The sequence below is a fragment of the Bison bison genome, unplaced genomic scaffold (assembly GCF_000754665.1).
Source record: "Bison bison bison isolate TAMUID 2011002044 unplaced genomic scaffold, Bison_UMD1.0 scf7180017864309, whole genome shotgun sequence".
NCBI lineage: Eukaryota > Metazoa > Chordata > Mammalia > Artiodactyla > Bovidae > Bison > Bison bison.
This window is the reverse complement of record NW_011494881.1, coordinates 5,955,638-5,966,827: the sequence shown is the minus strand read 5'-3', so window position 1 is coordinate 5,966,827 and position 11,190 is coordinate 5,955,638. Positions and strand designations below refer to the sequence as shown.

The 11,190-nt window shown below is 51.0% G+C and overlaps 1 protein-coding gene across 1 annotated transcript in view; it reads right to left on the bottom strand.

The window, feature by feature from the left end:
- The window catches only part of CDH23 (cadherin-related 23), a 409,549-nt gene that overhangs the window by 12,482 nt on the left and 385,877 nt on the right, over positions 1 to 11,190 (bottom strand). Inside the window, exons 46-53 of the mRNA XM_010852241.1 lie at positions 11,025 to 11,150; positions 10,131 to 10,334; positions 8,185 to 8,643; positions 4,835 to 4,951; positions 3,527 to 3,751; positions 2,463 to 2,632; positions 2,103 to 2,240; positions 1,003 to 1,122 (exon numbers count right to left, since the gene is read on the bottom strand). Coding sequence (XP_010850543.1) covers positions 1,003 to 1,122; positions 2,103 to 2,240; positions 2,463 to 2,632; positions 3,527 to 3,751; positions 4,835 to 4,951; positions 8,185 to 8,643; positions 10,131 to 10,334; positions 11,025 to 11,150 — 1,559 coding nt within the window. The remainder of the gene's footprint in view (positions 1 to 1,002; positions 1,123 to 2,102; positions 2,241 to 2,462; positions 2,633 to 3,526; positions 3,752 to 4,834; positions 4,952 to 8,184; positions 8,644 to 10,130; positions 10,335 to 11,024; positions 11,151 to 11,190) is intronic.

The window sequence follows — 11,190 nt, the reverse complement described above, 5'->3', positions numbered from 1 at the left end:
TTACACGCAGTGCGCTCAGCTAGTGTAGACTCCTGACTGCACATACTGTGTTCTCCCCACCACAGCGCCTGCCTAAGTGACAGGCGAGAACGACAGGATGTGTGAGTGCTCCCAGCCCTGCCCCCTATCTGCTAAGGAGAATTTTTCTTTGCCAACCCAGCTTCTTATCTCCCCACCTTTCAGGAGACTTTTCTTTGGATGGTTAGGTTACTACTGAGAAGTGGAAGAACTGAATACAGAAAGACAGGACTGGAAAGGCCAGAAAGAACAGAGAGAAAGAAAAGAAAGCAGAGTCTTGAGGAGGACTCTGGATCGAAATGGGGACAGAGCGAAGGTGGGATGCTGGCCTCCCCAGAGCAACTGTGTGGATGCTAGACCTGGCCTGGGAATGGGGTTATGAATTCGATTCCTCATTCATGTTCTCTGAGACATTAAATAAATATAAATGCTTTATAATTATGTTTGGTTGCTGGACTGTGTTTCTTTCAATGGGACACCATGGAGACACTGGGCCATGTAGAGCCCAGGCTTTATCTGGTTTACACCCAGGTATGTGTGGGCTTCCCTAATGGCTCAGATGGTAACGAATTTGTCTGCAATGCAGGAGACCTGGGTTTGATTTCTGGGTCAGAAGATCCCCTGGAGGAGGAAATGGCAACCCACTCCAGTATTGTTGCCTGGAGAATCCCATGGATAGAGGAGCTTGGCAGGCTACAGTCCATGGGATCACAGAGTTGGAAATGACTGAGAAACTGACTCTTACTTGCATGTATGTTTAGCTGCCTTAGTAGGGCTCTGACACGGCAGTTTCTCCTGCAGAGCCCCTGTCTCCCTAAGCCACAGCCACTGTGAACCCCGGCGATACTCCTGCTTCTCCCTCCCACCACCACAGCTCTCAGGGGCCAAGGTGGCCCTGCTTCTGCCCTGCAGCACCCATCCTGTAAAGGCTTTGCCTGCTGCCTCCACAACCACATCCTTAGTGTCCACACCAAGGTCCCTCACCTGCACCGAATTTTCTCGACGGTTGCTGGCCACATCCCCAGGGTTGTCTTTGGCCAAGGCAGTCAGGATATAGTGGTCCTTCTTCTCCCGGTCCAGAGAGGACAGCACGTAGATGTCACCCTAGGAGGGGGAGGGTGGAGTCAGGTCCTTCATCAGTTCGGCAGATATTTATTGAGCATCTGCTAAGTGCCGACACTGTTCAGGGCTCTGGAGATACAGCACTGAAGAGACACCAGCCCCGGCCCCGTGGAGCTCTTGTCCTAGTGGCTCTTCTTGCCTTCACCACTCCAGAGTCTACCTGGAGGTGGGATAAACAGCCCAGGCTGGAGCTCACTACCTGGCCAGGTACCAGGTAATGCCCCACAAGTATTCACAGTCATAGCACCAGGCTGGGAGTATGTCTTATTGTTCACACCGAGAGGAGGGAGAGAAACCCGGCTGAAAGGGCAGAGCGCAGGGGGATGTGGGAGGGCAGTGGGAGGGAAAGTCCAGCTTCAGCCTCACAAGTGGGGAAGGCTCTGCCTGGCCAGCCAGCCCCAGGCCACAGGGCTCTCTCCCTCCCTCCTTGTACTGAAACGGCACATTTGAACCAATTTGCCGACATTCAAAATCTTGAGCTTCTGCATTCCCACAAGTCTGAGACTCATGGGAACATGAGGGCTGAGTGGTGGGCACTTCTTCCCTCTCCCAGCACTGAGAGTAGGGCCATGTATACAGTAGGTGCTCAGCTACTGTGCTCACTGTCTACAGAGCTTCCTATGCCTCTCTTGGGCAGTTTCAAAAAGCAGACTCATGGACTTGAATTAAGTCTTCTAGTCTGGTGAAGACAAATCTCAGATTCTGTCCCACAAGAGGCAACTTCCAAAAGACTGCCCTACTTCCTTCCAGGTCTACCGGGACAGAAAGGCTGCAGTCTAAGGATATCTGGGACTCTGAGAACAGTGCTTGCCAACTTGACTGGAAGACCTCTGTAGATGCCCAGGTGGCAGGACCCAGAAACAGAGGGGTGACTGCAATACTTTTGGTGGCTTCTCAGCCTATGACCCTGGGCCCTTCCCACTTCCCATTCCCCAAACCCAGGCCCTCCATTGCCCACTTACTGTGGTGGGGCTGATGGCAAACTTGCCCTCACCATCCACAAGGCTATACTCAATGAGGGCGAAGTTGCCTGAGTCAGCATCAGTAGCAGTGACCGTCAGGATGACTGTGCCCACAGGAACATCCTCAAAGACAGCTTCCTGGAGCCCAGTGGGCAGAGAGAAAGCATGGGCCATGGTCAGTCTAGAGTCTCTGCCCTTGCCCAAGAAACTCACTGATGCAGACAGCCCAGAGCATCAAGCTACTCATGGATGGTCATTCCCACGGGACTTGAAGGCCGCCAGGGTGGGAACAGAAGATGCCCAAAGGTCCCAAGGAATGGGCATGGGTCCCAGACCCAGTGTGCGGGCCTGGTCACCCACCTGGTAGGACAGCTGGTCAAAGATGGGGTTGTTGTCATTGATGTCCACAATCTCCAGGTAGACAGGGATCTCAGCTGCCCGGGGTGGGGACCCATTGTCTGAGGCCCTCACGGTGAAGTTGAGCCAGTGCACTTCCTCATAGTCCACTGTCCGGTTGGCAATGACCTTCCCTAAGACACAGAGACTCTCACCGCCATCCTGGCCACCCCTCACTCGTGGAAGCTCTCTGAAGTGGGAAGAGAAGGATCTGGGGCTCTGAGGATGAGCACAAGGGGTCCACTGAGGGAGAAGGGTGGCTAGGCGTCACTGCCCAGCGGCTGGCCAGAGGGCCGAGAAGAAATGGTGTCTAGCTCTTCTCCTCACTGGAAGGGCAAGAAAGCTTTTCACAAGGCAGAAAGGGACTTCCCTGATGGTCCAGTGGTTAAGAAATCGCCTGCCTATGCAGGGGATATGGGTTGAATCCCTGCCAAAGGCAGGGGATATGGGTCTGTTAAGATTCCATATGCTGTGGAGCAACTGAGCCTATGCACCACAGCTACTGAGGCATACTTAGGGCCTGTGCCCTAAAGAAAGCCACTGCAATGAGAAGCCTTAGCACTGCAACTACTGAGCCCATGCCCTGCAACTGGAGAAAGCCCATGTACACCAACCAAGACCCAGTGCAGTCAAAAAAAGAAAAAGGGAATCGTTAAAAAAAAGTTGGGGGGGGGATGTACAAAAACAAGTCGAGGACCTCCTCTGGGACACTTCTCTCGGCCTGCTTGTCCCCTGAGTGATACGAATTGTGGAGCTTGAGTGGTAGAGAGGGTGAGGGATTATTCCAGGTTCCAGCAGATGCTGAAGGGGCTTCCGTTCTAAGCGGGAGCGAGGCACCCCATCCACGCTTCCAGACCAGGCATGCAGGGGTGACTAGAATGTTAACCACGTCGGCCCTGGTCCCACCCGCTGAGGGGTCATTGTGGGACCTCAACTGGAGGGTGAGAAGTGATCCTGGCCCCTCTGGGAGGCTAAGCAGACACAGACAGATATTCCCCAGACTTCCTCTGGCAGACCTTCCCACCTACCTGCCGAGGAGTCTTCCAGCTGGACATAGCCCGGGGGCATCAGGTTCAGCAGGGAATAGGTGATCAGCCCATTGAGACCCTTGTCGGGATCCACAGCTGCCACAGCGATGAGCGTGGTGCCTGGGGTGGCCCCCTCCAGGATCCGCTCTGTGTAGTAGGTGATCCCGAAGGGCTTGAACTGGGGTGTGTTGTCATTGACGTCCAGGATGTTGACCGTCAGTTTGGCTGGGGTGGAGGTAGCAGGTGAGAGTGGCATGAGAGGCCTGGTGTGGCTGGGTCAGGCCTTCCTAAGTCTCAGCCGAGCCCGGAGAGGACGGCAGCATCTTACAGACCTCCCGGGGCTCCCTGAAGCTCGGCCCTAGCCTTGGGTAGTGGTCTGTGCCCGCTGACTCTGGTCAGGTCGCTCACTCTTCCATAGGGAGAGGGGCTTGGGTTCTGCCAACTGACTGGTAACCTTGGTGGAAGCCCTGGCCATCACTGTTGTGCAGTTTCCTAACTTGTCCCAGGAGACAGAACTCGGATGATCTGTAAGACCCTTTTCCATGATTCGACCTTTTGTTTCCCTCTGACTTGTTCCCTCTGTATAACCAGCCTGGGCCCTTTGTTCTCTGAGCCTGGGACAAGTAGCAGATGACTAGGTCCACCCTTCCTGAAAACTAGGGCTTCTGGGCTATAAAGATAAGCAGCCAGTATCTGCCAAGCCCCAGCCAGTATCTCCCCGACTCCAGCTGTCTCTGCCTCATGGCAGAGGCCACGCCATCCATAAATCCCCCTCCACGCTCCCTGCCTGGCAAGATTCAGTGCCTCTAGCAGCCCCTCCTGGCTCATGCCGCAGGCAGGACAGCCTGTGCCCAGCCACAGAAGGCAGCCTGCATGCCCTTCTCTTCTCCGCTGTGGTGTCTGTGGCTTCACAGATTTGCCTTGCTCTTTGCTGCCTCTGGCCTGACCATGTGGCTTCTTAGCAGATCTGAAGGTCCTGTCTCACATCCCAGCTATACCCTGGTTACCAGTTCTGACAATGGGATTCCGACCTAAGTCTCTATCAACCCATCCTTTCCTCAGTCCCCTTCCAGCGTCTACCATGCCTCCTTCCTACTCTGAGGCTTAGAGTTCAAGACACACATCTCTGGGCTTCTGGATCCGCCACTGCTGAGCTCTGCCTAACAGCTCTGCCTAACAGCTGTAGCTGCCACCTTCCCCAGCCGCCACCCCTCCTCATGCAGCCTGACTGCTGGCAACAAGCTGGTCCGCTGCTTGCCCCCAGGACCAGGCCTGCCTCTCTATGGGACCATGTGGGAGAGGCCTTACCATTTGGCACACTGACGGAGCGCTCTGGTAGGTCGCTGGCATTGTCAATCACAGAGAGAGTGACCTCATAGGTGGCAACCAGCTCCCGGTTCAGAGGGGATTTCACCATTACAGACCCTGTAGACCAGACCAAGTCAGGTTCAGCCCCAGGGGAACCCCCTAAAATCTGGGCCTCCCAGGGGTGCTCCTGGCCAACCCTCCCAATCCCCACCACGGGCAGTGGGCCCCAGTGGACCTGGGACTTGCCATCTCCTCTGGCTGGATGAGACCACAGCTCCTGCAAGCTGGGGCATGTCGCTCTGCCCCTCACTCAGCGCTCGCCAGCCCAGCAGTTATCTAACCTCTCTGTATCCCTTTGTCCTCATTTGTGAGATGAGGACGATTACTGTACCTACCACAGAGGGCTATTTGGCAGATTATAACAATTAAATGAATTTAATGTACTTGTAAAGGGATTAGAACAGGGCTTGGCACATAGAAAGCGCTATGTAATTGCTTGTTTAAAAAAATGCTTGTTGGAATTTCCTGGTGGTCCAGTGGTTAGGACTCCATGTGTTCACTGCCGAAGGCCTGGGTTCGATCCCTGCTTTGGGAACTAAGAGCCCACAAGCCACATTGCATGGCCGAAAAAAAAAAGCACCTTGTATTCCACAACACATGAATATACTGAACCATTAAACTTATGGTTAAAAATGGTCAAAGTTATAAGCTGCATTGAAAATCCCTGATGGGGGTCCCTGGAAGGGACAGCAAGCAGTGGCACAGTTGGACAGTAAGGCCCACCCCCTTGTCATGATAACGGGGTTGTGGGGCATGGCATGGCCGCCTGAGAAAGGACCTGTACAACAAAGAGCTGTTTCCTTCCCTCCTACCCATTGCCCCTAAGCCCTAGCCTGCTCCTGATTCACAGAGGAGCCCTCCAGAAGTTTGGGCTTGAACTGGACAGACAGTTTTGCCGATCTCAGGCCTGGCTCTGTTCTTCCTGCCAGTGTGAGGGCCTGCTGGCTCTTCCTCCCATTGGCCTCATCCTAGGGTGAAACCTCCTCTCTTTCCCAGCTCCCTCTCAGGTACTGGGGTGTCTGGGACTCCCTTCCCCCTTGGCAGACTCCCCCTGCTGAACTCCTGTCCTCCTCGGGTCCCCCATGGTGGGGCAGTCACTTACCCTGGGCCGCTGCCTCCTCCTCCTCCTCCTCTTCCTACTCTCGCTCCCCGTCCCCGAGGCTGGGGAGCGAGGATGGGGAGAGGGTGGCTGCATTCAGTCTGCAAAGGCTGGGCCACGGCCTTGGCCCAGGTCCCACAGGATGGGAAGGGTGGTGGGGGTGCGGTGGGTATGGAGGAAGGCGATGGGGTGAAGCAGAGAAGAGATGAGGTGGGAAGTGACAGAGAAACAGAGCTCAAACCTGTGGGCCTGCCAGCCATGAGGAAGAGAGAAGAGGGTTAACACCAGTTAGTTCAGGGTGCAGAGGGGATGGAGCAGAGCAGGGCATAGGGGACTGAAGGGCTCAGAGCTGACCAGGGCAGGAGATTTGGGAGGGATGGGGTGGATGGGAAGAGGCAGAGGGGTGGGAAGCTAGGGGAGAAAGGGGGAGCCTAGTAGAGAGGAGCACCCAGCGGGCTGAGGCTCTAACAAGAAAGAGAGAGGTGAGCAAGGGAGGAGGAAAGCATGAGAAAGAGGGGCAGAGAAGACACTGGAAAGGAAAACAGAGAGAAGAGAGTCAGTTGGAGAGAGAACAGGAAAAAATGGTAGAGGCAACAGTATGCATAAAGCTGGGCAGGGGCATGGGGCAGCTCTCCATGGTCCTGAGAAACCACTGCAGTGGGAACGTTGCAACCTGACTCAGGACTAAGTCATCTAATTCCTCCTAGTGGCTCCTGGTTTTCCTGTCTTCTTTTTCCCTTTGGGCCTCAGAGGCATATTGATTTAATCTACTCTGTAGTTGTTTGCACATGATGGTCACTGGCATTACTCTTGTTTTATGTATGTATCTTTTCCCTTCTGTTCTCACACTCCTCTCCCCTTCTCTCCTCCCCTTGGGCAATGTATTCAAGTGTATTCATTGAAAGTGTTCCTGAAAATCATGTATTGTTTTTGTGTATGTATTTTATATTTATGCAATGGGATTTGAGTATACACACACACACACGTATATATATGTATATAACCCATTCTGTTTCTTATCATTTTCAGTAAGTACTTGATTTTAAGGCTCCTTGCCCCCACCTCACGTTTCTCTGTGTGAGCCTAGTCTATTGCTTCTAAGCTGCCTGGTGTCCCATGACGTGCACCCACCACATTTTACTCTCCAGTATCCCAGGGATGGATGCCTTGGTTGCCCTCAAGCTCCTGTCACCAATAACACTGCAGTGAACATCCTCAAACAGTTTCATTATCAACCCGAGAACCTCCTTGGGACATATATCTAGGAGCAGAATTGCTGGGTCATTGGGTATTGCTGGATTGCTCTCTAGATAGGAAATTAGTCAAAATTCCTACAGTAGTGTATGATGTCCCCATATTGTCACCAATACTCAATGCTGTCCAGCATCCTAATGTCTGCTGATCACGTATGGAAAACCAATATCTCATTGCTGTTTTACTATGCATTTCTCTGAGTAACAATGATTTTTAGCATTTTGTCATAGCCATGTTAGTTTTTCTGTCACTTCTCTGGGCCATCCAAGAAGTATATCTATAAGTTAGTCCCATGTCTCCTCCTTAACTCCCCTCAGAGGCAAAAATGCTGAACTTTAAGAAAAATAATAAAATTAAAGTCAAAGTTATAAGCTGCAAAAATTGTGAAAGATAAGCCACAGTTTCCCTTTGGTTTGTGATAGTGTAAGAAAATCATTAAGGGTATACATATATACACATATAACATAGAAATATATATGTGTGTGTACATATATATGTGTGTGTGTGTGTGTGTGTGTGTGTGTGTGTGAAACTTAGAAAGAAGTTAAATGGCCTGGATACATATGAAGAAAGTGTTCAGCCACTCAGTTATTAAAGAAATGCATATTAAAAAATGCAATTTTCCTATAATATTTAACGCTATCACAAGTGTGGTGAGATGGGCACACTCATACAATACTGGTAGAGTAAGATAATTAGGGAGCTGGTCAAGGGGGAAGGAAGAAGAGAAGGGAGAGAGGGAAAGAGCCAGGGGAGAGATGGCAAAGAGAGGGAAGGATGTGGTGTCAGTAGGAGGGAGAGGAGAGGAGGAAGGAGCAGCTGATGGGTAGGGAGGGTCAGAGAGAGGGAGCAGCAAGGGGGGTAAGGGAGAAAGCAGAGAACCAGGAGACTGGGCAGGGAGTCCGGAGGAGGGCCGGAGGGGAGCAGGCCTTTGTACCTGTGTTGATATTCACGGCAAAGGCATCCTCCTGGTCAGGCACCAGGCGGTCAGTGTCGTCCTTGGCCACAATGTCAATGATGTGGTACTCCAGCTCAGGATTGAGGTCACGGTCAATAGCGGTGACGTTGGCAATGACAGTGCCTGGCTCAGCTGACTCCAGCACGCTCACCGTCTGGATGGGGTTGAGGAACTCGGGGCGGGAGTCATTGATGTCATCGATAAGGACAGTGATGATGGCTGTGCCCGAGAGAGGGACGGTGCCCCGGTCGGTGGCCACTACTGTCAGCCTATACGACTCCTGCTCCTCCCTGTCGATGGTGGCATTGCCGACGCGGACGATGCCGCTGACTGGGTGGATGAGGAAGCGGTCCTGAGCCCCAGCTTCTATTCGGTAGATCAGCTCCCCATTGAGGCCACTGTCCTCATCCGTGGCTGTGATCTGAAGGACTGAGAATCCTGTGGGGGTGGGAATGGGGAGCAGCTGACAGTTACCTTTTATATAAAAACATCCCACCAAGATACTTTCCTTGGGGGTCACAAGGGCCTCTTCCCACAATAGCCTTGCTAGCACCTATCTTTGTTATTTTGTTATATATTTTAAAATGTATTTATTTTTAATTGAAGTATAGTTGATTTACAATGTTGTACTAGTTTCAGATGTACAGCGAAGTGATCCAGTTATATATATATAATATATATTCTTTTATATTATAGGTTATTGCAGGAACATTAAATATAGTTCCCAGTGCTATATAGCAGGTCCTTATTGTTTATGTGTTTTATACATAGTTGTGTGTATCTGTTAATCCAAAGCTCCTAATTTATGCCTCCACCCCCAGCTTCTTTTGGTAACCATAAATTTGTTTTCAAAGTCTGTGAGTCTAATTCTATTTTGCAAATAAGCATCCATCTTTTATGCATTTTTTCATCTGCAATTTTCTACAAAAATGGTGTCCTATTTTATTTTCCTTATTTATTTTGATTTTGTCCTATTTATTTTGATCATTTGAGACTGAACAATTTTTTAATAATTCAATGATTAGTTGTATCTTCTCTTCTGCAAAGTGTCAGTTTTTGTCCTTTGCCTATTTTTGGTCAATTTATACAAACTATATAATTATAATAACTTGTGATAAATATCTTTTTTTCTCAGTTTTTAGTTCACCTTTTGATACTGGTTATATGATGTAAAGAAGTTGAAATGGTTCATATGTACCAGAACTTAATATTTTTCCCTTTTTTATGTTTTCCTGTTTCTTAAATGCTTAGAACCTTATCTTTAAAGCAGACAAATATTCACCTGAAGTGTCTTCTCTTATTTTTTAACGTTTTATACTCTTTTATATTTTCCTTAGGGTGTCTTTGGGTTTATTTCTGGTGTCTGACATGGGATGAGAATCTACACTAAATATGAACAAATGTTTTGCACACTGAACAGTTTTCACTACTGGTTTTATCATTTCCTTTATGACATAATGTTACATTTCTTAATTTACCCATCACTGTTGCTGGGCTACTTTGTCTCAGAGTCTTGTGTTCATATCATGTGGTTTTAAATACTGGTAATATGTTGTAACACCTGGTAAGACAAATCTAGCTTTATTACACTTATTTTTCAAAATGTTCTTTAGAATCAAACTTATCTCCCAAATCATATTTGATTTTGATGGAAATCATGTTAATCCTATTTTGACTTTGAAACAATCAGTCTTTCCATACAGGGACACAGAGGGAACATATCTTAACAATTTTGTTTTGTTCACAAGACACTGTAGGTCTGAGAAAGGAAGGGAGGGGGATGTGGGTCTCCTGACCCCCTCTCCGCCCACCCTGCTGCCCATCCTTCTCCCCGCTGGAGGCGACTTCTGCCTCCAAACTGTGAGGCTGCAATCCCCACACACGACCAGCTCCCGTCTGGAGGCTGGGGCCTGACCCCCGCCTACCTGGTGGGCAGTTCTCCAGCAGGTGGACGGTGACAGCGGCAGGGCTAAAGGTGGGCCAGTTGTCATTGTCATCCAGGATGGTGACGAGCAGGTCAGCGGTGCCATTGAGCAGCCCGATGTCCTCAGCCAGCAGCAGCAGCTCCAGGACGGGGGGTGAGAAGGCCTCCCGGTCAATGACGATACCTGACCTCACTGTCACCACACCTGGTACCCAGCACCACCGGCCAGGGAGATACAAAGGATAAGAGATGTGGTGGAGAAACCGGGCAAGAGCCAACCCAGGGGGGACAGAAAAAGGTAAGGCGTGATGGGGACAGAGATGAAAGAGGAGCAAAGAAAGCAACACAATGACTTTCTTCCTCCAAGGTTCAACGACCAACGTTTAGGGAGGTCCCCTCCCCAGGTGTCCTTGGCAATTCTCCAGAGTTCTGCCTGAGATGAGTGCCTCAGGCTGGAGGGTTGAGCAGCTCTGCTGAGAGAGGTGCCAGCACATCCCTCCTTGTCTCCTGTCACCAAATTGGCCAGGTCCAGACTGACGCAACAGAGGAGTTTTGAGTCTGGTTCGAGGGTGGTTGCTTCCTCTGGGAGACTAGGGGCCCCATCCTCCAGCGGGGGAGGAGACAAGGAGGAGTGGGTTTTGGGGGCTCTCTACTGAGGCTGAGTTTATGTGTCAGCAGGTCACTTCTGTTGACCCCAAGCCTCTTCCTGGTTCTTCCTCGCTGGCCCCTGGGTGGCCTAATCCAGCTGTAAGATGGGGGCTGTGAGGAACAGGGTCCCTCTGGAGAGCCTGGACCCAGCACTGAGAAAGGAGACCCTAGATCAAGTGGTGGAGGCCGGTACAAGGAAGACTTGGAGCTGGGCTGGGAGAGCTGGGGGCGTGTGCAGAGGCCTCACCAGTGCTGTTGTCAATATCAAAGAGCCCGCTCTGGGCGCCCAGCAGCTGGTAGGTCACCACAGCGTAGACGTCCAGGTCTGCATCCAGGGCCAGGACGGGCCCGTTGAGCACCGTCAGGGAGGTCCCTGGGCCGGGGGAGAGGGGTCACTGCAGGGTCAACTTGAG